This window comes from Lynx rufus, unplaced genomic scaffold (assembly GCF_022079265.1).
Source record: "Lynx rufus isolate CCGP_SWC_20201006 ecotype Redwood Valley unplaced genomic scaffold, mLynRuf1.p SCAF_31, whole genome shotgun sequence".
Lineage (NCBI taxonomy): Eukaryota > Metazoa > Chordata > Mammalia > Carnivora > Felidae > Lynx > Lynx rufus.
In genome coordinates, this window is record NW_025814847.1 from 3,122,152 (window position 1) to 3,147,778 (window position 25,627).

At 60.5% G+C, this 25,627-nt stretch overlaps 1 protein-coding gene across 4 annotated transcripts in view; it reads right to left on the reverse strand.

The window, feature by feature from the left end:
- LOC124521813 (uncharacterized) overlaps positions 1 to 23,262 on the reverse strand; it is a 40,637-nt gene extending 17,375 nt beyond the window's left edge. The window contains exons 1-4 of one of the 4 annotated variants that reach the window (XR_006964605.1): positions 3,359 to 5,164; positions 2,313 to 2,711; positions 1,650 to 1,945; positions 169 to 307 (exon numbers count right to left, since the gene is read on the reverse strand). Coding sequence is in view for 3 of the 4 variants with exons in the window: in XM_047092941.1 (XP_046948897.1) it covers positions 1,650 to 1,945; positions 2,313 to 2,711; positions 3,359 to 3,722 (1,059 nt within the window). In the remaining variant the exon portion in view is untranslated. Of the gene's footprint in view, positions 1 to 168; positions 308 to 1,649; positions 1,946 to 2,312; positions 2,712 to 3,358; positions 5,165 to 23,078 lie in introns of those variants that run through there. The other 3 variants (XM_047092942.1, XM_047092943.1, XM_047092941.1) reach the window with 3 other exon arrangements.
- Positions 23,263 to 25,627: the final 2,365 nt, after the last annotated feature.

Genomic DNA, 25,627 nt, shown 5'->3' on the forward strand with positions numbered 1-25,627 from the left:
ATCTGAGCCTTGGAAACCTGTACCCTCCCCCACCATGCCCCCCTCGGTCACACCCACACCCACCAGCCTTCTGCAGGGACACCCATTAGCAGCAAGATGCAGGGGCAACGGAGCTGAGGGTCAGTAGGGGGCGGGGGGAGGTACATGGCCGCGGTAGGAGAAGTGCACCTGCCTCTCCCAGGCTCCAAGCTCTGCTTCTTCCCACGTGAGCACCGAAGGTACAGTCCAGCTCCAAGGATCAGGAACGTGATGCCAAGAGCCCCCAGGATGTCTCTCAAGTAACCAGCACCGGCCTGTCCAAGTGGACCTGTTTGCCTCCCACACAGACAGTGAAGAAGGATGAGACAAGAGACAACGTCACATGCCCGTTGCCAGGCACGTGGAGACGCGTGAAGGGACCCCGTCTCGGCTAGAGAGGGGGAACACGGCAGGTCCTGTCGCTCAACCAGCGCCGGGCCCCTGCTTGGGGCCGGGGTGCTGAGAGGGACAGGACAGGGTCCAGGCGCTTGAGCGGCTCAGCCGTGGGGGGAGGGCTGGGAAAAGGCCGAAGGCAGCCAGCCAGGGCCATGGCGGTGCACTAGAGGTTCACAGCCGGTACACGGGTCTCCAGGGAGGGCTTCCCGGAGGAGGGGAGGGCCGGACTGAGTTGAGGGAGGAGCCGGAGGGAGGAGGGTGAGCGGGAGGCAGGAGGCTCCTCCAGAGGGGTAGCGGTCACTGAGGGACGAGCTTCCCCGGGGACTCGGGGATTCTGAGGCAGCAGGGGACGATGGGGTGGAGGGACGAGGCGGCACACGGGGAAGCCGGTCGCTGCTCACTCGGGGACACGCTGACGGTGAGCAAGTCAGGTGGGGAGGCCGAGGTGGGACAGGAAGGCAAAGCAGAAGCAGCCACGGCCCCTCCCTCCGGTGCCCTTGGCCATAGCATCAGCTCTCGGTGGGGGGGGGGGGGGGGGGGCCTGTGCTCCTGAGAGGAGGCCAGGGGTGAGGGCAGCTCAGCAGGGGCTCCTGCAGGGCCCTGAGCAAACCAGGTGAGGAGCCCCGCTCGAGGTCAGTGCCTGCTGGACGGGTCCCCACCGGGGGCTCCTGTGGGCCGGCAGGGGTCACCCACGGTGGGGCAGCTGCAGGAAAAGGGTCCCTGGACGGGAGTAAGTGCGGAAGGGGAGGACGCGGGACTGGAAGGTCTGGGGGAAGAAGCAGCAGCCTGGCCAGAGGCTGAAACCTGGGGAGCCCAGGACGCATCCGGGAATCCAGGCGAGCACTGGGGCGGGAAGCGTGTCCCCGAGACCGGAGAAGGGCACACGAGCCCCGACGCCTGAACCCTGCAGGCCGCGGCTGGCTCGGCCTCCCTCAGGTGGCACCGACCACTGACCCTCCCCCCTCGCTTGCTGGAAACCTCCCGGGACACACAAGGACTGAAGAATGAGGCAGGGGTGAGGTACCCGAGGGGGCTGCCTGGACCAGCAGGGGTGAGGGCTGCAGAGGAGCCGGAGAGAGACACCGAAAGGCAGAAGCAAGCGGGATGTGCCTGCCAGCCTCCTGGACGGGTGACGGTGGCAGGAGGTGACCTAAATATGGGGGACAGAGCCCGGAACCCTCACCCAGGGGACCTGAGCTCCGGGAGTCCCTTCCCCTCTGACAGGATGCACTCACCGTGGCCACAGACTTCCCCAAGTCCCGGGTGGCAGTTTTCCGGTCCCCCGGGTTGCTGACCACACAGGTGATGCTGGGGCTGGGCTGGCTCAGGGGCAGCTTCAGAGCCAGGGTCCAGGGGTTGGGAGCCGGTCCTGGGACCCCTCTCTGCTCCAGCTCCCTGGGGAGGCCCTTGCTCTCCCAGGACACATTCACATCCTCTCTGGTTCCCGGGGCGTGGCACTCCAGGGTGACATTGCACCAGTCTGGTGTGACGGATGGAGTCTTGTCCAGGATCTGGGGGCGGGGCACGGGTTCTGGGGCCCGAGGGACAAGAGGACACGGGGTCACGTGAGTGGGAAGCATCACGCCTCATGCTTTCGCGGGCGGAATCTCACTGTCGCCCTGGCATCCTCCCCCAAGGATGATGAATCCACTTTACAGATAAGAGGACTCGACCCAAATATACAGCGAGTGGCTATGAGGACGGGAGCCACTGCGTGAAGCCTCAGGCGTGATCTCAGCTCTGCCTCGACTTGTGGTGAACACATTGCGTCCAGTTTCAAGGGAGAAGCCAGAGCCTCAAGTCTGGGGTCTGGAAGGGGTCCTGCGAGGGGGGCCAGGGACACTCCCAAGGACAAAAGAAGTGGGTATTTGTGGATTGGGGGAGGAGCCACCACCTACCGTAGACAGTGAGGTGGAAATACCGGTTCGTTTCTCTTCCTCCTGTTAAGGAGACTCGAGCCCAGTACGGCCCACTGTCCTCAAGGGTCAGGTTGTCAATCCTCAGGGTGGTGGTGTTGAGCACATGGACCCTCTTCTCGAACTTGTCCTGGAAGTTGACCCATGTTGGAACATCGTCCCCAGGAGACATGAGCAAGAGGAGTAGGTAGTCGGACTTGTTTTTAATGGCCCAAGAAATCTTCTCCAGCTTGACTCCTGGAAGTGATTCTGGACTTCGGGTCATATCAAACGACACAGAACTTCCTTGAGTTCCCTTCACAGAAACCACGTTTCCAGAATCCTCCATGTGAGATCCATGAGCTCCAGAACCGTTGACCACAGTGCTGAAGGCGCCTAGGGCTTTGGAAACAGACACGGTGAGTGTTTTGTCATTGAGAATAAGGAGAAAACCCTAGAACCCATGGCGCTCATGAAATCCACCCAGTAGACTCCCTTGACCCCGGGAGGCGGGACCGAGCAAGAATTGGAGTCGTGCTGGAATCAGGTCCTGGTCCTCGTGGGGCGTCCCCTTGAACCCGGTCCTGACCTGCTGTCCCGCAGTGTCCTCGCCGCCTAACTCTGAGAGTCTGGACGTGACGACATCACGGATCGAGAGCCCCGAGCACATCTGGGCCGACGCCAAGTGCCCAGCGTAGGAGGCAGCTTCCACCGGGGCTGCCCACACGCTGTGGGAGCCCCGGCCCTGGAGTGGGGGCCGCACCCTGTGACTTGCTCTGGAGCGGAGTGGCCCAAGGTCAGGCTCAGGGAGGCTGTGCTACGGGAACCCGCACTCCAGTCGCTCAGGGGCTGAGACAAGGGGAGATTCTGAGACTGAGGGGGGTCCTGTCACACAAGGTAGAGGCATCACGCCCTGGTGGCTGCACCCCTCGGGGCCACAGTAGGGAAGGCACACAGGGGAATCGCCGTGGGGGTTTCTCTCCCTCCTGAAGCGGCGTGATCTCTGCTCATGGGTTTGGCCACCTAGGTACAGGGCCCTGGCTACCTACCCAGAACTGGAAAATGTGGGAGAAGATATGATGGGTAGGTGAGCTCTGCTGTGCCTGCCACGAAGACCACGCTTCCCCAGCCGGTCCCCGAGACACCCTCAATGTCCTTCCTCAGTCCCGTCTGCAGAGCCGTGACCAGAAGGCAAGGGCCTCCGGGCCGCCCCTCCAGACCCCAAAATGCCCCATGCGGCACGGCCCAGGGGACCTGATACCCTGGGTCCTTCTGGAGACCGGGATAGGAAAGAAGGGGACGGGCAAAGAACGACCTTGTCCTGAAAGGAAGACCCATGTGTCCCCTGCAGCAGGGCAGGACCGCCTGGGGGACCGCTGCCTGCCAGAGCCCCAGACCCCTCTCCAGGTCCATGAGCTGTCCTCACGCGGTGCCTGCCCCCTCGCTGTGTTCACATCGTTCCTCGCTCTCCCAGGAAGCAGAGAACCCAGAGAAGGGCTCAGGCCAGTAGTGCTTGTAGAAGATTCCAGATCCTTCTACGCAATGATGTCCTCACTAACTCCCTCATTCCGACAGCAGGCGGCTGCATCCCGCCGGACGCTGCCCGGCCCGGACGGCAGGTCCCTGTCCCCACGTGCCAGCTGCTGCGTCCCATTGCGGTTTGGGTCTGCTTGTGCCCTTGGCTTGTTGTGTCCCATTACTTTAGAGGAGCCGCCGCACCTGTCGTAAGAGAATCAGCCTGTTTTCTAACACACATAACGTAACCCTTCTCCAACGTGCACGTCACCTCTGTCTGGGGACTCTGGCCCTGCTCTCAGCCTCAGGAAGCTGGATGTACCCGTTACTTGAAAGGCCTATTGGTTTTACGTCTTGCAGAAAAACATGGGCCCCCCAGCAAAGGTGTGCTTTGTACTCGGTCTGGATGCCTCCTAGAACTTTTGCGATTGCAGTGTTGGTGTGTGAATGTGACCGGAAGGGACTGTGCTTGGGTCTCAGACCAGGAGGTCCCCTGCAGCAGGGCGGTGGGGACCGGGGCAGGGTCCGGGAGGCGGGAGTCCTCCGCGCTCTGCAGCCTGTGGCCTCGGGCAGTCATGTCAGCTCCCTGCCTTCTCCTTGAGTCTCTGATGCGGAGACAATGACCGTGCTCCCCTCAGGGAACCGTTGCCAGGGTGTCAGAAGGCGAGAGCTTGCCCTTAGGTGTGAGCTGTTCCCATCAGGTCGATGCTTGCTCCTGGCAAGCACAGCTGGGGTCCGCCCCGAACTTCCCAGGTCCCGGATGGAGCCCTGTGCTCCCCACCAGGCACCCTCTCGGGGTCTCCTCCGGGGATCAGGGACGGGCTCCCGGGAGACAGACACCCATGGTGCCGCCCCACAGGCGGCCACGGGAGCCAAAGTCCCCCCGGGCCTTCCGCTCAGAGCCATGAAGCTCCCGGCTGTGTCCACGGCAGCTGGTTTCCATGGTCCCTGTCAAGTCCACGCAGCAGGAAACTGAGCACACCTGTGCAGGGGGGGCAGCGTCCTAGAGACGAGGGAGGGCCGGGTACGGTGGCTCCACATGGTGGGGCATCTCCCCATTTCTCTCCACCGAGCTTCCTCGTGGCTCTAACATATTGTGTGTTCATCACAGCTAGCCTACGGATGGTGCAGTTGGTCGAAGCAGAAGGTAGGTGTGGGTCCCCCCCTCAGGCTCCTCCAGGAGTCAGATGCCCAGGGCGTGTATGTTTGTTCAGGCAGCCGCAAACACCATCAACCTGAGCGAACGCAGCATATGTTGCTAATTGCACTTCGAGTTTCCTGATGGCCGGGACCAGTGCGCCCTCGATCCTTCCAATCCTTCTCTGACTGGGCTGTGAGCACCTGCTGGCTCCCTCAGGAATGAATGAGCCCAACGAAGTGTCCGGGGAGACCCAAAGGCAGCTCCCCGGCCAAACGGTCAGGGCTGAGCTGATGTGGAAATAGGCAAAGTTGGCTGCAACTTCCATGAAATTCGGAGAAACAGCCCTTGTTGCAACCGGGGTGGGGGTGGGGACGGTGCACTGGGCTCCCGGAGGGACTGCGATTCAGCCTCCACTGTGGTACCGCCCCGAGGGCTGTTCGCCAGCAATTCTGAGCCAACAGTGACTGTCTCGGGGCCCCCAGCGTTGGTGAGAGGGGCTCAGCACCAGGGGAGCAGAGAGAAGGGAGGTGGCATTTTGTGCTGACCACAGGCGGGCCTGCACGGCTCTAGCCGGGCCGTGGGTTAGCGGCTTCTTGTCGGTTCACCGCTGTGGCTCGTGTCCTGAGCCTGCCGTGCACACAGAGTTTGCAAACACCGGGGAAGGGGCTGCTGGCCTTCACACATGGTCTAGAAGACCCTGCTCAGGAGTGGAGACGGAGACAGCAGAGGGTCAAGGATTGTGAGCGGAGCTTCAAAGAGACAATATCCTTCCGGCCTGGGGGGCTGAGCCACTGACGGCGGAAAGCCTAGGCTCCTGGTTTTGAAGGGTCCTCAGCTGTCCGAACCTGTCAGCACCCGGGGCTAGGACAGGATGGAGACAGAGAGCACAGGCCTTGGAGAAGCCAAAGGAGAGTCCTGTCCAGATGGGGGCACCCAAGCTCAGGATGTCATAGTGGGGAGGGCCTTGAGGGGACCTTTCACAGAGGAAGGGGCTCCGTCAGGGGTGAACTTACCCCGGGTCATGAAAGGCAGAGACAGACCTGGAGCCGGCTTCGCTCTCCCCCAGGCCATGGCTTCCCCTGCAGGGGGCTGCCTGCACCTCTCCCCCTGCCCTACCCTGCCCTGCGCAGGGGCTCACTCTCAGCGGCTCCCAGCAGTCCTGGGCTCTCACGCCCCAGCTATTCTCCTGGCAAAGGGCACCCAGGTACCCGTCCGCCCGGGACAGGGCAAGACCTCGGGCACCTGCTGGCAAGGAGGGCACCAGGGAGGGAGGAGGCTCAGCCCTCAGGCTGCAGGGGGGGGCCTGCCCCCCAGGCTGGACGGTGAGCCTGGGCTTCAGGAGGCTGGAAGCCGACTCAAGCTGGGAGGAAGGCAGTGAGAGCTCTCAGATCAGCAGAAGGTGCTGATCCCAGAGAGGAAGGACAGAAGGACAGAAAGACAGACAGCAGGGACACAGGTGGCTGTGATGCAGAGAGCCAGGCTTTATTTAAAGAAGATAAAATTTGGGGCGCCTGGGTGGTGCAGTCGGTTAAGCGTCCGACTTCAGCCAGGTCACGATCTCGCGGTCCGTGAGTTCGAGCCCCGCGTCGGGCTCTGGGCTGATGGCTCGGAGCCTGGAGCCTCTTTCCGATTCTGTGTCTCCCTCTCTCTGCCCCTCCCCCGTTCATGCTCTGTCTCTCTCTCTCTGTCCCAAAAATAAATAAATGTTGAAAAAAAAAATTAAAAAAAAAAAAAAGATAAAATTTAACATTCAACAGTGAACTTAAATTTTCCATTTCCTCCCTTCCTTCCTTCCTCCTCTTCCTTCTTTCTACCTTTTTTCTTTCTTTCTTTCCTACATAATTTTCCAATCCAGATGTTTACGGAGAAACTCTATGTAATTTCACATATTTCTCCAGTCAATTAAATTGAAAGAGAAAGCCTACGTTTTTTTATTGACAAAATTATTTGGATAACAGGGATGTCAAAGCCTTGTAAGCCAAGCTCATGTCTAATGAGAAACGCCCTGTTTACAGATGCCCCGGAGTCGGGAATTTCCTAGAACCCCGGTACCCCCCTTCCTCGGACAGGCCAGGGCACTCAAGCAAAACATTGCAGGAAATGAAATTCCCAGGAATCCATGGCTCTCGAGACCTTGGTCTTGTCCTTTGTTTTTATTTCGTCTGTTTCACGAAGACAGATGGTCTCGGGGGAAATGCTAACGGGAGTATCTGGGTTTCCTCAGGGCAGTCTTTCTTTCAGTTCCTTTTTGGGGACCTGCTACTTCCCTTCCCGTCACCCTGTTCACCCTGTCCCAAGGCCCTGATTATCAGTGCCCTCTGTTCCATCCACACCCTTCCAGCAAGTGGGCGCAGACACCCTCAAATTCCGGAGGCCGCCCTCCCTTCCTGGTTCCTTGTGTCCGTGCCCTCCTCTCGCCCCAGAAGTGGGACCAGCTCCGACGGGGACCCTGGGTCGGCCCCCTGCTCCCCTCACAGCTGCAGAGGCAGCCTCTCCCCTGTGCCAGGCGGGTCCCGGCTCAGAGCCAGATGCCCCCCTCGTGCTCCCTGACAGAGTTGGTATTTCGGGCTGTTCCCCACAGACATCAGACACACGGGACCCCCGCCTCCCTGCCCCGCACACCGGCCTCCCACCCGGGGAGCCCGGGCCACTCACTGAGGACAAGGCTGCTGAACCCCAGGAGCCGGGAGGCCCAGCACAGGTGGGGGTCTTCTGAGTGGGCTCCCATCACAGGCTGCCTCCTTCAGGCTTGGTCTGGGCCCAGTTGGCCGTGGAGGAAACATCCAGAAGGCAGAGGCAAGAGAAGAGGCGAGCTTCTGCTCAGAACACTCTTAGGCTCTTCCCACCCCAAGGGCGGAGCTAACTGTCTAGGACAAGCTGGCTGGTGTAGATAAGCCAATCAGATGCTTGCTCTTCTCTCTGGCACCTGCAGGGACCCTCGGGGAACGATGGTGGAATAAACATAGGACCCCCCCCCCCCGCGGTGAGGCGCTGTGTGGGAGATGCCCCGTCCTGTGGGCACCACCAGCCTGGTGATCTCAGCTCCCCAGCCGGCACTGCTGGGACCCCTTACCTGTTTCCCTGGGTCCACACTCCCCCCAGGCAGCCCCGCTCCCCAGGGCCAGCCGATGGCCAGGCCCAAAATCGCTCAAACCACTGTACCAGGGACACAGTGACCCCCCTGCTTTGGGCCTGTCCTCTGTCTTAACACCATTGAACGAGTCAAATCTCCTTTCTGATTTTCTCTGCACTTAACTGTCGGGTGTCTAAGGAAGACGCTCTGAGCACAAGAACAGAGCGCTTTGTGGGAAGGGCCCACCCCCACACCCCAGTGCAAACACGGGCATCTCCCTCTGGCCGGCACCCAGGCCCTCCGGGCACCCAGACCCGCCCTGCCCCCCCACAAGGCAAACCCCCCCAACGGGGCGGCACCCCACCAGCGCGTCCCCCTAAGGCTCTGCCAGCCCTGGGCCCGCTCTCACACACAGGCAGGGGGCAGGGACGGGCTCCTCCGTCCACAGGCTCGGCTGCCTCAGACTCACGGCCACCTGCTGAGGGTCAGGCCCCTTCTCCCCAGACGGGGCCCCACGACCTCTGAGAACCTTGTCTCCCGTGGACCCTGGGGGAGCAGCCCCATAACTCCCGCCGGCCGTGCCCTTTCCCCGCCCACGGAGGCTCCCCCCAGCTGCTCAGAGCCTCGGATCCTAAGCCTGGACCCCAGGATGGCCGGGGACACGAACTGAAGGTAGTCAGCCTATGGGCTGGGAAGTCCCTTCTGGGGATGTGGAAGCCCATCCTTAGGGTGTGGACGACCATCGCAGGTCACTCAGCAGGGCGGAGCAGGGACTGGACTCCTAACCGTGATCTCTGAGGCCCAACATCCCAGCCCCGTCCCTTCCCACCGTGTGGCCTCCAAGAGTCACCCCGTCCACTCTGGGCTCCCGACCTGCTCTGTGCTCTCGGACAAGAGAGCATCAACACCGCCTTCTTCCCCCGCTCCCGTCCCGTAACGGGGACGGTCCTTCAGAAGGCTCAGTCCCTGACCTCGCAGTTAGAAACTCCTCGGACGGAGGCCACACCCGGGCAGCTCACCACTGGTCACTTCGGCGTGATGGGGAGCAAGTCGGCAATGCCTCTGTCCCTGTCCCTGAACCCCCGTGGAGTGCCTCGGGGGAAGAGTGTCTGCTCACCCAAACCACTGTGAGGGGGACAGGGCCTAGGGCCCCGGAGGGAACCCCCAGCAGCTGCAGGTCAGGGACACGGGAGGGGCCGCCAACACACGTGCCACGCCGGCACCCCACCAGGGACATTTCGACCCCACATACTGATCTCTGTCACTCGCCGCCGTCCTGGGCAGCAAGAGCTAACGTCACCCGTGCACAGCGTGTCTGGTTTCTGCGGTTCCCAGGCTCGGTCTCTGCGAGAGGCGGCGGATATCAAGATTAGCGTCCATTTTACAGATGAGCAACGTCGGGGCCCATTTAGGGTATTTGATGGGCCCACGGTCTGGAAGCCGGGACATGGCGGGGCCAGGCCCACATCTCAGGCTCATAGGCCACTGGTCTGTCCAGACCTCAGTCCCTCGTGACCTTCAGAAGCCCCACTGGAGGGGAAGGGGGAGGGAGGCCAGGCCTGCCCCCGGACAGCCTCTCTCCTTTCTCACACCCCCAGCCAGAGGAAACAGGCCCTGTGGTCGCCACTCTGCAGGCTCTGAGGCGCACAGAGGCCCCTGCTGACCACAGCCACCCCCCTACACTGCCTGCGTCACACGTGGGCCAGCCCCTCCAGCCCTGCTCACCGTGGGGCTTGTTTCTCCCACGTTCGGCCACGTCCCGAAACTTTCGAAGCAGACTGGGAGCAGCTAACATACATCATGACCCTCAGCCCAAGGACTCAGAACCCTGCCCGCATTCCTCTCTACGGGGGAGGGGAGGGGACACGCTTTCCAGAAACAGGGCACAGAGGGAGCCAAGGTACAGGGTGGGTGTAGGGACAGGTGCTCCGGCTCACGAAGGAAGTCTTCCCTGAGCCTGGACACATACCAGCTGCTGGGGATGGGGTCTGGGGGCCGTGACGGAAGCGGTCGGGGCCTCGACAGGGACCAGAGCACCTGCCCCTCCAGACACGGGTGACAACCAGAAACAGTGTGCCAGCAGCAACAGCCCGATGGAGAAAGAGCACACAACCGCCTGTCTTCCCAGAGGGGCTTGGGGCTCAGCAGTCGCACCAACGGAGCTCCAGACAACTCACCAACCTTCTTCAGACAAGCCACCCACGTGTTTCAGTGGGGCGATCGTGTGTCCTCCAGACCCTGCAGCTTCTCATGTAGCAACCTATGTGTTGGCTTGACTCTGGGACCTGGTCTTTCCTGGAGCTGCTCTGCCTCCCATAGGTATAGAAAAGAGACTTGGACTCCTTTGCTTTAGACTAGTTCGATCTAAATTGCCCTCGGCAGCTTGGAAGGTATGCATGCTATTGTGTCCGTACAAGGGTTTGGTCTTTACTCTGTGTCCCAGTAAGCAGGAAGACGGAGCCCACCCGGGCAGATGAGTGTTAACGGCCTAGCTGCTATAAGTCCACAACATTACTTTTTTCCATTGACTTCTGATCCCAAAAGAAAGTGAGCCCAACACCCACTCATGATGATAAACTCACAGAGAACCAGGAACAGAGGAGAATTTCTTCAACTTGATAAAGATCATCTCCACAAAAACCACAGCTACCATCATACCTAGTGCCTACAGGCGGGAAATGCTTCCTCTAAGGCCAGGAACCAGGAAGGATGGCTCCTATCCACACCCTCTCTCAGGGTTGTACGTGAACTCCTAGCTGACACAATAAGATAACAAAATGCAATAAAAGGTACACTGACTGGAGAATGAAATAAAACCATCATTGCACACATGTGACATGGGTTTCCATGTACAACGTCCAAAAGAATCGACACAACAAGAAGTGCTCTGCATCTGATGACGGATGATAGCACGGTTACAGGAAACGCAAGGTTTCTACTCGACGCTCAATGACTCACTTACACACCAGGAACGAAGAAATGGAATTTTAAACTGAATGCACCGTACCCTTTACACTGACAACGCAAAAGTGAACTGTTGAGGCATAAATATCACAGAATATGCAAGGATCTTTATGAGGAAAACTACAAGACTCTCATCAACAAAATCAGAGAACAACTAAGTACATGGGGAGATAGACCATGTTCATGGATAAGAAGGCTCAATATTGTCTAGATATCCAAATTCCCAACTAGATCTATACATTCAGTCAACCACAATCTGCAGCCCAGCATGTTATGTTGTAGACATTGATCACGTGATTCCGCAGTTTGCGTGGAGAGAAAATGACCCAGAGGAGGCCACACTATGTTGCAGAAGAGCGAGGTGGAAGTCTGACACCCCCTCCTTCAAGACCTCCTACACACTTACAGCCATCAAGACACTACGGATTTGGTGAGAAGAACCAAACAGATCGTGCAACAGGATAGAGAGCTCAGAAATAGACCCACGTATAGACGGTCAACTGATCTTTGACACGGAGCAACGGCAATACCATGGAGGAAAGACAGTCTCTTCAACAAATGGTGCTGGAACTACCAGACGTCCACGTGCAAAAAAAAGAACTGAGACACAGGGCTCACACCCTTCCCAAAAATTAACTCAGCGGATCAGTACCTCTATATAAACAAAGAATTGGGAAACTCCGACAGGACAACATAGGAAAATCTAGATGTTCTTGGGACCGGTGAACACGTTTCAGAAAGACACAAAAGGCACGATTCATGAAAGAAAGATGACGTAAACAGGAATTCCGTGAAATGAAACAGTTCTGCTCTGCAAAGGCAATCCCGGGAAGGAAAAGACAAGCCACAGACAGGCAGAAAATATCTGCAGAAGACACAGCTGATAAAGAAGTATTAGCCAACATATATAAAGAACTCTCAAGGCTCAACATTAAGAAAACAAACAACCCAATGAAAAGAGGCCCAAGGCACTAACAGACACCTCACCAGAGAAGACACGCTGATGGCAAAAAGCACAGAGGAGATGCCCCTCATCATATGTCATCAGGGAATAAATAAACAGCTAAATCCAGACAATGGGTCGTCACCCAGCACTAAAAAGAAATGAGCTATCAAACCACAACAAGCCTTGCGGGGAACGTAAATGCCTGTTGCCACATGCAAGACGCCAATCTGAAGAGATTACACACTGCATGATTCCAGCTACATGAGGTTCTGGAAAAGGCAAGTTAATTTTTTAAGTCTATTTAAATATTTTCAGAGACAGAGAGCACCCAGCAGAGAGACAGAGGGAGATGGAGAGAGAGACAGAGACACGAGAGAGAGAAGCCCAAGCAGCCTCCAGGCTCTCATCACGGAGTCCAATGCGGGGCTCCGACCCCTGATCTGTGACATCATGGCCTGAGCGGAAATCAAGTGTCAGAAACGTAACCAACTGAAACACCCTGGGGCCCCAAAAGGCGAACTTATGGAAATAGTAGGATTTTTAATCATATGTGTAAAACGTGATCTTTGTCATCGGGAGCCACCTTCCAGAGAGAACACAGAACAATTTACTTCCTGTGTCATTCATTTTGTTTAATTGAACCTAACAAACCTTAGACTACTTTATTTCGTAGGCTCTGCTCCCAACGTGGGGCTCGATCTCACCACCCTCAGATGAAGAGTCTCGCCCTTCACAGACTGTGCCAGACAGGCACCCCTAGACTTTCCCTTTGAACTATTTAAATGTATATTCAGTATGAGACAGAGAGTGCGCAAGCAGGGGAAAGAAGAGAGAGAGGGAGACACAGAATCCGAGGCAGGCTCCAGGCTCTGAGCTCTCAGCGACTCCTCTTCCAGGGAGCAAACCTTCTCTCAGGACCAGGTATCATCACCCCCGTGACCTGCGACCTCAGGGATCCCCTGCGTCCCATCTCCCTCCCCCGGGATCGGCCCTCACCTCTCAGGGTCTGTCTCAGGGGATGGGGCAGGCACCCCACTCTGCCCTCCAGCCCGTGTCACCCCGGAAACCTGGATCGGGACCTCGGACCTCAGACCCAGGATACTCCAGGGATCCCCCTTTCCCAGCGGTCACCCACCCCCCTCCCAGCCCCAGATACCCTTCCCACCCCCCCTCGCCAGTCACAGTCGCCGCCCTCAGATCCCGCCCTCACCCCGCCCCGCCCCCCTCAGCACCACCTGCCCCCCCACCCACCCCCCCAGTCGCCCTGAGCAGCCTCCCTCCGGGCCCTGAGCGCCGGCCACCGCCGCCACCTGGCGGCCGAGGACCGAACTGCCGCTGGAGAGTTCCTGCCAAGAAGCCTTCACCGTGGGTTCACCTGCACACACAGGTCATGAGCGCCTACTGTGTGCAGCACAGGGGCAGGGAGAGACAGGGAGCTGAGTCCTCTTCCCAGAGGAGCCCCCAGGCTGGCGGAAGCAGTTCAGGCCTCGGGAAGCAGGTCAGTTCCGCGGACGGAGCAGAGTGGGGACATCTCGCCTCACCGGGGAGCCTGGCCATCGTCATGGAGGGTGGGGGGTGCGGGGCACAGGTCTCGAGCGTCCCCCGCGTGCAGGGCCCTGTGCAGGGGGCTCCGCGCCTTCTCCAGGACCCCCTGTGGCTCCGCGGTTCTCTCCTCCCCACCTGCTCTACAGAGGTGCCGGCACCCGCACCAGGACGCGCGGGAAGAAGGTCGGGATCCAGTGGGAGGGGCCGCAGATGACAGACCACAGGCTCTGTGACCGGCCTTGTGTGCACCCCCAGAACAGGCCAAGTCGGCCATCCCGTTCCTGCTGCCTACGGAGGTGGTCCAACTGGAGAGAGGCGGGCAAGGGCTCACGTCTGGGGACGGGGACATTGGAGTTTATGAGGACATAGGGAGACTCCTGGGGGCCGGATGCAGGGTGCGCAGTCAGCTTGTCCCCCGCGCTCCCTGGGGCTGGCCCTTGTCTGTCCCTCTTGTGTTTGCCGCTGCGGGTCCCCGGGGGCTCATTGGGAGCCAGGGAACAGGGCAGGGGGGCTGGGGGTGAGGTCAGAGCAGAGTGCAGGGAGGAGTGAGGGTGACAGACCACCCTTAACCTGCCAGAAACACTGGGAAAGGTGCCATGGCCCCACCCCCACTCACAGGGTTTGTCCCTCTCCTAAGACAACAGCCTAGGAAGGGGAAACTGAGGCACCAGAGGACAGGGCCGGCTGCCAGGTGCCCTCCTCTCCTGCCCCTCATTCCTGCGTGTCCTGGATGAGAGTCGTGTGGAGGACACCCCTCCAGCCCTGCTCCGTGGACACACTGGGTTTCTGGGGTGGGGGGCGTTGCTGCTGCCACACCCCCCTGATCAAGGCTGTAGGTCCCGGCCACCCCCGCCTGGACACACCTGCTGGGAGAGCAGAGGCGGCCCACACCTCGTCCACCTCACTGCTGGACAGCTGACGACAGGGACGGGCAGGACAGGGCGATGCAGGCATAGGTCAGCACGGGGTGTCTCCCACCCATGAGCCCAGCGCCTCCTCTCTCTCCTGCCCCCACCCGGCCTGGCTCTCTGGGCCTCGAGGCCTCCCCTGCAGACCTGAAGTTTGGTGTGTCTTACTAGCTGGCCCGAGGCTACAAATAAGGCATCTCTCAGGCTGTGCCCTGTGTGCAGAACAACCAGTGTCCCTGGACCTGAGGTCCCAGAGCTGGGGGTGGGGTGCCCTCAGGGTCCTCAGTCTTTCCTCTTCGAATTCTTCCTTCCTCTGCCTGGATTCTGCTGCTAGGTCAGCCCCCCAGGCCCCCCGATGCTGGGAAGGGGGCGCCCACGGGCCGGCCCCACAGGTAGGTCCCGGGGACGAGGCGGTACCGGGTTCTGGTCCGCGTTCTGGACCTGCAGGAAGCTGGGGCCGAGCGCCAGAGTAGGATGCGGGTGCTCAACGAGGACCTCGTGCAGAGAGCAGGGCACATACGGGGACACACGGGCTGCCGGTGGTGTGGACGCCAGGGGGGAGCGAACGAGGGAGCAAAGGGGACCTCCAGGTGTTGCTGAAGCCAGTGGGCCGACGGTGGGACCCGAGGGAGCTGGAAAGGTCATCAGAGCCCATGGAGGAGCCGGGGAGAGGGAGGGTCCCCGTGAGACATGAATCGGGTTTCCCACAGGTGACTGTGCCTCCGAGAGCCCATGTTCATCAGGCGGCCGCGTGAGGGTGTCGGCTCAGGACTGGAGACGCGGGCTCAGCGCGGCCCGGCTCCGGCCTCAGACTTAGCCGGAGTCACCGGGGGAGAGGTGGTGGCAGGGGAGAGAGGAGGGCTCCACGGGGACCAGCAGAGGATGGGAGGGTGGGGGCAGTAAGAGACGGATAGGGAGGGGCCGGGGTCCTGTTGTGAGCGGAGTCACAAGGGTCAGAGTGAAAACAAACTTTTTCAAATTAAACCTGAAATTACAAAGCCATCATAGGTCTTAGACAAATTTCATCTGTTTTTTTTTTAAAGTGGTTATTTGCACATATATTTGGGGAGAGAGACAGAAGGAAAATGCACATACTGACAATTGGCTGGTGGTGAACCGGTCGAGGCTGAGGTTGAGACTTCAGGTCGACGGGTCCCAGAGGCCGAGGGTCCGGACAGGACGACGGACGGGGCACAGACGTGGGGAGAGTGGGCTCCGTTGACGGTTGCCAAAGGGGCTGAGGCTGAGTGGAACCGGACCACAGCTCTGGACTCGTTCAACGACGAAGGTCCCCCTCGATCTGCCGCGATGTGTGTCTTCTGCTCAACTTGGGCACGACGTGTCCGCATAGAGATTCACGGAGGGTGGATGAATCCGGTCCCTGCTGAAAGCAGTCAGAGGGGGAGGGGGCAGGACCAGGGCCGCAGGCATCACGCGCACAACAGAGGTGTCGGGGGGAGGCTGGATTCCCTGCTCCTTCCAGTTAAATCACCCTCAAGCCCTGGCCTGGGTGGCGGACCTCACTGTAGACTGTCGTGAGCGGTGTCTCCTGTTCGAGATGTGGTTCCCCCGAACCCTGGAACGCAGACAGAGGGTTCCTGCCACAGCTGAGGGACAGGGAGGCCCCAGAGGGACCCGCACAGATGCGATGCCGCTCACGCGACCTCCCCCCAAAGCGCCCAGCACCGCACGGACCCCGTGTTAACTCTGCACTGTCTGGAGAGGGATACAGAGGCAACGAGGCCAGAAACTGCTGACCCCTGGGTTTGACAAACTCACACCCAGGCACCGGGACGCGGGAGAACCCAGGCCTCACCTGCTTCCTGTGGTCTCGGGACATCTTCCCTGCATAACAGACGCCACCAAATCGGTCCCTGTGCTCTTCCTGCGACCCTGCACGAGAGTCCCACGGATGGAGCTTGAATCTGAGCCTTGGAAACCTGTACCCTCCCCCACCATGCCCCCCTCGGTCACGCCCACACCCACCAGCCTTCTGCAGGGACACCCATTAGCAGCAAGATGCAGGGGCAACGGAGCTGAGGGTCAGTAGGGGGCGGGGGGAGGTACATGGCCGCGGTAGGAGAAGTGCACCTGCCTCTCCCAGGCTCCAAGCTCTGCTTCTTCCCACGTGAGCACCGAAGGTACAGTCCAGCTCCAAGGATCAGGAACGTGATGCCAAGAGCCCCCAGGATGTCTCTCAAGTAACCAGCACCGGCCTGTCCAAGTGGACCTGTTTGCCTCCCACACAGACAGTGAAGAAGGATGAGACAAGAGACAACGTCACATGCCCGTTGCCAGGCACGTGGAGACGCGTGAAGGGACCCCGTCTCGGCTAGAGAGGGGGAACACGGCAGGTCCTGTCGCTCAACCAGCGCCGGGCCCCTGCTTGGCGCCGGGGTGCTGAGAGGGACAGGACAGGGTCCAGGCGCTTGAGCGGCTCAGCCGTGGGGGGAGGGCTGGGAAAAGGCCGAAGGCAGCCAGCCAGGGCCATGGCGGTGCACTAGAGGTTCACAGCCGGTACACGGGTCTCCAGGGAGGGCTTCCCGGAGGAGGGGAGGGCCGGACTGAGTTGAGGGAGGAGCCGGAGGGAGGAGGGTGAGCGGGAGGCAGGAGGCTCCTCCAGAGGGGTAGCGGTCACTGAGGGACGAGCTTCCCCGGGGACTCGGGGATTCTGAGGCAGCAGGGGACGATGGGGTGGAGGGACGAGGCGGCACACGGGGAAGCCGGTCGCTGCTCACTCGGGGACACGCTGACGGTGAGCAAGTCAGGTGGGGAGGCCGAGGTGGGACAGGAAGGCAAAGCAGAAGCAGCCACGGCCCCTCCCTCCGGTGCCCTTGGCCATAGCATCAGCTCTCGGTGGGGGGGGGGGGGGGGGGGCCTGTGCTCCTGAGAGGAGGCCAGGGGTGAGGGCAGCTCAGCAGGGGCTCCTGCAGGGCCCTGAGCAAACCAGGTGAGGAGCCCCGCTCGAGGTCAGTGCCTGCTGGACGGGTCCCCACCGGGGGCTCCTGTGGGCCGGCAGGGGTCACCCACGGTGGGGCAGCTGCAGGAAAAGGGTCCCTGGACGGGAGTAAGTGCGGAAGGGGAGGACGCGGGACTGGAAGGTCTGGGGGAAGAAGCAGCAGCCTGGCCAGAGGCTGAAACCTGGGGAGCCCAGGACACATCCGGGAATCCAGGCGAGCACTGGGGCGGGAAGCGTGTCCCCGAGACCGGAGACGGGCACACGAGCCCCGACGCCTGAACCCTGCAGGCCGCGGCTGGCTCGGCCTCCCTCAGGTGGCACCGACCACTGACCCTCCCCCTTTGCTTGCTGGAAACCTCCCGGGACACACAAGGACTGAAGGATGAGGCAGGGGTGAGGTACCCGAGGGGGCTGCCTGGACCAGCAGGGTGAGGGGTGCAGAGGAGCAGGAGAGAGACACCGAAAGGCAGAAGCAAGCGGGATGGGCCTGCCAGCCTCCTGGACGGGTGACGGTGGCAGGAGGTGACCAAAACATGGGGGACAGAGCCCGGAACCCTCACCCAGGGGACCTGAGCTCCGGGAGTCCCTTCCCCTCTGACAGGATGCACTCACCGTGGCCACAGACTTCCCCAAGGTCCCAGGTGGCAGTTTTCCGGTCCCCCGGGTTGCTGACAACGCAGGTGATGCTGGGGCTGGGCTGGCTCAGGGGCAGCTTCAGAGCCAGGGTCCAGGGGTTGGGGGCCGGTACTGGGACCCCTCTCTGCTCCAGCTCCCTGGGGAGGCCCTTGCTCTCCCAGGACACATTCACGTCCTCTCTGGTTCCCGGGGCGTGGCACTCCAGGGTGACATTGCACCAGTCTGGTGTGACGGATGGAGTCTTGGCCAGGATCTGGGGGCGGGGCACGGGCTCTGGGGCCCGAGGGACAAGAGGACACGGGGTCACATGAGTGGGGAGCATCACGCCTCATGCTCTCTTGGGCGGAATCTCACTGTCGCCCTGGCATCCTCCCCCCAATGATGGTGAATCCACTTTACAGATAAGACAGACTTGACCCAAATATACAGCGAGTGGCCATGAGGATGGGAGCCACTGCGTGAAGCCTCAGGCGTGATCTCAGCTCTGCCTCGACTTGTGGTGAACACACTGCGTCCAGTTTCAAGGGAGAAGCCAGAGCCTCAGGTCTGGGGTCTGGAAGGGGTCCTGCGAGGGGGGCCAGGGACACTCCCAGGGACAAAAGAAGTGGGTATTTGTGGATTGGGGGAGGAGCCACCACCTACCGTAGACAGTGAGGTGGAAATACCGGTTAGTTTCTCTTCCTCCTGTTAAGGAGACTCGAGCCCAGTACTGCCCACTGTCCTCAAGGGTCAGGTTGTCAATCCTCAGGGTCGTGGTGTTGAGCACATGGACCCTCTTCTCGAACTTGTCCTGGAAGTTGACCCATGTTGGAACATCGTCCCCAGGAGACACGTGCAGCATGATCGTGTAGTTTCTTCCAGATTTAATGGCCCAAGAAATCTTCTCCAGCTTGACCCCTGGAGCTAATTCTGGACGTCTGGTCACATGAAATGGCACAGAACCACCTTGAGTTCCCTTCAGAGAAACTATGTTTCCAGAATCCTCCACTTGAGATCCAAGAGTTCCAGAACCGTTGACCACAGTGCTGAAGGCGCCTAGGGCTTTGGAAACAGACACGGTGAGTGTTTTGTCATTGAGAATAAGGAGAAAACCCTAGAACCCATGGCGCTCATGAAATCCGCCCAGTAGACTCCCTTGACCCCGGGAGGCGGGACCGAGCAAGAATTGGAGTCGTGCTGGAATCAGGTCCTGGTCCTCGTGGGGCATCCCCTTGAACCCGGTCCTGACCTGCTGTCCCGCAGTGTCCTCGCCGCCTAACTCTGAGAGTCTGGACGTGACGACATCACGGATCGAGAGCCCCGAGCACATCTGGGCCGACGCCAAGTGCCCAGCGTAGGAGGCAGCTTCCACCGGGGCTGCCCACACGCTGTGGGAGCCCCGGCCCTGGAGTGGGGGCCGCACCCTGTGACTTGCTCTGGAGCGGAGTGGCCCAAGGTCAGGCTCAGGGAGGCTGTGCTACGGGAACCCGCACTCCAGTCGCTCAGGGGCTGAGACAAGGGGAGATTCTGAGACTGAGGGGGGTCCTGTCACACAAGGTAGAGGCATCACGCCCTGGTGGCTGCACCCCTCGGGGCCACAGCAGGGAAGGCACACAGGGGAATCGCCCGTGGGGGTTTCTCTCCCTCCAGAAGCGGCGTGATCTCTGCTCATGGGTTTGGCCACCTAGTCGCAGGGCCCTGCCTACCTACCCAGAACGGGAAAATGTGGGAGAAGATATGATGGGTAGGTGAGCTCTGCTGTGCCTGCCACGAAGACCACGCTTCCCCAGCCGGTCCCCGAGACACCCTCAACGTCCTTCCTCAGTCCCCTCTTGCAGAGCCGTGACCAGAAGGCAAGGGCCTCCGGGCCGCCCCTCCAGACCCCAAAATGCCCCATGCGGCACGGCCCAGGGGACCTGATACCCTGGGTCCTTCTGGAGACCGGGATAGGAAAGAAGGGGACGGGCAAAGAACGACCTTGTCCTGAAAGGAAGACCCATGTGTCCCCTGCAGCAGGGCAGGACCGCCTGGGGGACCGCTGCCTGCCAGGGCCCCAGACCCTTCTCCAGGTCCGTGAGCTGTCCTCACGCGGGGCCTGCCCCCTCGCTGTGTTCACATCGTTCCTCGCTCTCCCAGGAAGCAGAGAACCCAGAGAAGGGCTCAGGCCAGTAGTGCTTGTAGAAGATTCCAGATCCTTCTATGCAATGATGTCCTCACTACCTCCCTCATTCCGACGGCAGGCGGCTGCATCCCGCCGGACGCTGCCCTGCCCGGACGGCCGGTCCCTGTCCCCACGTGCCAGCTGCTGCGTCCCATTGCGGTTTGGAGCTGCTTGTGCCCTTGGCTTGTTGTGTCCCATTACTTTAGAGGAGCCGCCGCACCTGTCGTAAGAGAATCAGCCTGTTTTCTAACACACATAACGTAACTCTTCTCCAACGTGCACGTCACCTCTGTCTGGGGACTCTGGCCCTGCTCTCAGCCTCAGGAAGCTGGATGTACCCGTTACTTGAAAGGCTTATTGGTTTTATGTCTTGCAGAAAAACCTCGGCCCCAAAGCAAAAGTGTGCTTTGTACTCGGTCTGGATGCCTCCTAGAACTTTTGCGGTTGCAGTGTTGGTGTGAATGTGACCGGAAGGGACTGTGCTTGGGTCTCAGACCAGTAGGTCCCCTGCAGCAGGGCGGTGGGGACCGGGGCAGGGTCCGGGAGGCGGGAGTCCTCCGCGCTCTGCAGCCTGTGGCCTCGGGCAGTCATGTCAGCTCCCTGCCTTCTCCTTGAGTCTCTCATGCGGAGACAATGACCGTGCTCCCCTCAGGGAACCGTTGCCAGGGTGTCAGAAGGCGAGAGCTTGCCCTTAGGTGTGAGCTGTTCCCATCAGGTCGATGCTTGCTCCTGGCAAGCACAGCTGGGGTCCGCCCCGAACTTCCCAGGTCCCGGATGCAGCCCTGTGCTCCCCACCAGCTGCCCTCTCGGGGTCTCCTCCCGGGATCAGGGACGGGCTCCCGGGAGACAGACACCCATGGTGCCGCCCCAGAGGCGGCCACGGGAGCCAAAGTCCCCCCGGGCCTTCCGCTCAGAGCCATGAAGCTCCCGGCTGTGTCCACGGCAGCTGGTTTCCATGGTCCCTGTCAAGTCCACGCAGCAGGAAACTGAGCACACCTGTGCAGGGGGGGCAGCGTCCTAGAGACGAGGGAGGGCCGGGTACTGTGGCTCCACATGGTGGGGCATCTCCCCATTTCTCTCCACTGGGCTGCTGCCCATGGAGCCAGCTTCCCTCTCCCCCAGGCCACGGCTTCCCCTGCAGGGGGCTGCCTGCACCTCTCCCCCTGCCCTACCCTGCCCTGCGCAGGGGCTCACTCTCAGCGGCTCCCAGCAGTCCTGGGCTCTCACGCCCCAGCTATTCTCCTGGCAAAGGGCACCCAGGTACCCGTCCGCCCGGGGCAGGGCAAGACCTCGGGCACCTGCTGGCAAGGAGGGCACCAGGGAGGGAGGAGGCTCAGCCCTCAGGCTGCAGGGGGGGGCCTGCCCCCCAGGCTGGACGGTGAGCCTGGGCTTCAGGAGGCTGGAAGCCGACTCAAGCTGGGAGGAAGGCAGTGAGAGCTCTCAGATCAGCAGAAGGTGCTGATCCCAGAGAGGAAGGACAGAAGGACAGAAAGACAGACGGCAGGGACACAGGTGGCTGTGATGCAGAGAGCCAGGCTTTATTTAAAGAAGATAACATTTGTTTTATTTTGTTTTTTTTTTTTTTACATTGACTTAGTTTCAAGAGACAGAGACAGAGTGAGAGCGGAAGAGGGGCAGACAGAGAGGGAGGCACAGAACCCCAAGGAGGCTCCAGGCTCCCAGCTGTCAGCACAGAGACCGACTGGGGGCTCAAGCCCACCAACCGTGACATCATGACTGAGCTGCAGTCCCAAGCTTAACCGACTGAGCCACCCAGGAGGCCCTGAAGAAGATAAAATGTAATATTCAGCAGTGAACATAAAATTTCACTTTTCCCCCCTTCCTTCCTTCCTCCTTCTTTCTTCCATTTTTCTTTCCTTCTTTCCTACATAATCTTCCAACCCAGATGTTGACGGAGAAAACTCTACGTCATCTCACGTATTTTTCCAGTTAATTAAAATTAAAAGAAAGAGAAAGCCTACGTTTTGTTGTGGCCAAAATACTGAGATCAGAGAGATGTCAACGCCTTCAAAGCTCCTCTTCTTTTTTTTTTTTTTAAATAAATTTTTAAATGTATTGATTTATTTTGAGAGAGAGAGCGAGCATGAGTGCAGTGGGGACAGAGACGGCAGGACAGACAATTCCAGGCTGACAAAGCACAGAGCCCGACGCGGGGCTCTAACACGTGAACCGTGAGATCATGACCTCAGCCGAAATGAAGAGTCGGACGCTCAACTGAGCCCCCAGGTCCCCACAAACCTCATGTCTGATGAGAAACGCCCTGCTTACAGATGCCCCAGGTTCGGGAATTTCCTAGAACCCCGGTACCCCCCTTCCTCGGACAGGCCAGGGCACTCAAGCAAAACATGGCAGGAAATGAAATTCCCAGGAATCCACGGCTCTCGAGACCTCGGTCTTGTCCTTTGTTTTTATTTCGTCTGTTTCACGAAGGCGGATGGTCTCGGGGGAAGTGCTAACGGGAGTATCTGGGTTTCCTCAGGACAGTCTTTCTTTCAGTTCCCTTTTGGGGCCCTGCTGCTTCCCTTCCCGTCACCCCGTTCACCCTGTCCCGGGGCCCTGATTATCAGCGCCCTCTGTTCCATCCACACCCTTCCAGCAAGTGGGCGCAGACACCCTCAAATTCCGGAGGCCGCCCTCCCTTCCTGGTTCCTTGTGTTCCGTGCCCTCCTCTCGCCCCAGAAGCGGAACCAGCGTCCTCCAGCTCCGACGGGGACCCTGGGTCGGCCCCCTGCTCCCCTCACAGCTGCAGAGGCAGCCTCTCCCCTGTGCCAGGCGGGTCCCGGCTCAGAGCCAGATGCCCCCCTCGTGCTCCCTGACAGAGTTGGTATTTCGGGCTGTTCCCCACAGACATCAGACACACGGGACCCCCGCCTCCCTGCCCCGCACACCGGCCTCCCACCCGGGGAGCCCGGGCCACTCACTGAGGACGAGGCTGCTGAACCCCAGGAGCCGGGAGGCCCAGCACAGGTGGGGGTCTTCTGAGTGGGCTCCCATCACAGGCGGCCTCCTTCAGGCTTGGTCTGGGCCCAGTTGGCCGTGGAGGAAACATCCAGAAGGCAGAGGCAAGAGAAGAGGCGAGCTTCTGCTCAGAACACTCTTAGGCTCTTCCCACCCCAAGGGCGGAGCTAACTGTCTAGGACAAGCTGGCTGGTCTAGATAAGCCAATCAGATGCTTGCTCTTCTCTCTGGCACCTGCAGGGACCCTCGGGGAACGATGGTGGAATAAACATAGGAACTCCCCCTCGGTGAGGCGCTGTGTGGGAGACGCCCGTCCTGTGGGCACGACCAGCCTGGTGATCTCAGCTCCCCAGCCGGCACTGCTGGGACCCCTTACCTGTTTCCCTGGGTTCACACTCCGCCCAGGCAGCCCTGTTCCCCAGGGCCAGCCGATGGCCAGGCCCAAAATCGCTCAAACCACTGTACCAGGGACACAGTGACCCCCCTGCTTTGGGCCTGTCCTCTGTCTTAACACCATTGAACGAGTCAAATCTCCTCTCTGATTTTCTCTGCACTTAACTGTCGGGTGTCTAAGGAAGACGCTCTGAGCACAAGAACAGAGCGCTTTGTGGGAAGGGCCCACCCCCACACCCCAGTGCAAACACGGGCATTTCCCTCTGGCCGGCACCCAGGCCCTCCGGGCACCCAGACCCGCCCTGCCCCCCCACAAGGCAAACCCCCCCAACGGGGCGGCACCCCACCAGCGCGTCCCCCTAAGGCTCTGCCAGCCCTGGGCCCGCTCTCACACACAGGCAGGGGGCAGGGACGGGCTCCTCCGTCCACAGGCTCGGCTGCCTCAGACTCACGGCCACCTGCTGAGGGTCAGGCCCCTTCTCCCCAGACGGGGCCCCACGACCTCTGAGAACCTTGTCTCCCGTGGACCCTGGGGGAGCAGCCCCATAACTCCCGCCGGCCGTGCCCTTTCCCCGCCCACGGAGGCTCCCCCCAGCTGCTCAGAGCCTCGGATCCTAAGGCTGGACCCCAGGATGGCCGGGGACACGAACTGAAGGTAGTCAGCCTATGGGCTGGGAAGTCCCTTCTGGGGATGTGGAAGCCCATCCTAAGGGTGTGGACGACCATCGCAGGTCACTCAGCAGGGCGGAGCAGGGACTGGACTCGTAACCGTGATCTCTGAGACCCAACATCCCAACCCCCTTCCCTTCCCACCATTGTGGCCTCCGAGAGTCACCCCGTCCACTCTGGGCTCCCCGACCTGCTCTGCGCTCCTCGGACAAGAGAACATCAACACCGCCTTCTTCCCCCGCTCCCGTCCCGTAACGGGGACGGTCCTTCAGAAGGCTCAGTCCCTGACCTCACGGTTAGAAACTCCTCGGACGGAGGCCCCACCTGGGCAGCTCACCACTGGTCACTTCGGCGTGATGGGGAGCAAGTCGGCAATGCCCCTGTCCCTGTCCCTGCACCCCCGGGAAGTGCCTCGGGGGAAGAATGTCTGCTCACCAAAACCACTGTGTGGGGGACAGGGCCCAGGGCCCCGGAGGGAACCCCCAGCAGCTGCAGGTCAGGGACACGGGAGGGGCCGCCAACACACGTGCCACGCCGGCACCCCACCAGGGACATTTCGACCCCACATACTGATCTCTGTCACTCGCCGCCGTCCTGGGCAGCAAGAGCTAACGTCACCCGTGCACAGCGTGTCTGGTTTCTGCGGTTCCCAGGCTCGGTCCCTGCGAGAGGCGGCGGATATCAAGATTAGAGTCCATTTTACAGATGAGCAACGTCGGGGCCCATTTAGGGTATTTGATGGGCCCACGGTCTGGAAGCCGGGACATGGCGGGGCCAGGCCCACATCTCAGGTTCATAGGCCACTGGTCTGTCCAGACCTCAGTCCCTCGTGACCTTCAGAAGCCCCACTGGAGGGGAAGGGGGAGGGAGGCCAGGCCTGCCCCCGGACAGCCTCTCTCCTTTCTCACACCCCCAGCCAGAGGAAACAGGCCCTGTGGTCGCCACTCTGCAGGCTCTGAGGCGCACAGAGGCCCCTGCTGACCACAGCCACCCCCCTACACTGCCTGTGTCACACGTGGGCCAGCGCCTCCAGCTCTGCTCACCGTGGGGCTTGCTTCTCCCACGTTCGGCCACGTCCCGAAACTTTGGAAGCACACTGGGAGCAGCTAACATACATCATGACCCTCAGCCCAAGGACTCAGAACCCTGCCCGCATTCCTCTCTACGGGGGAGGGGTGAGGACACGCTTTCCAGAAACAGGGCACAGAGGGAGCCAAGGTGCAGGGTGGGTGTAGGAACAGGTGCTCAGTCTCACGAAGGAAGTCTTCCCTGAGCTTGGACACGTGCCTGCTGCTGGGGATGGGGTCTGGGGGCCGTGACGGAAGCGGTCGGGGCCTCGACAGGGACCAGAGCACCTGCCCCTCCAGACACGGGTGACAACCAGAAACAGTGTGCCAGCAGCAACAGCCCGATGGAGAAAGAGCACACAACCGCCTGTCTTCCCAGAGGG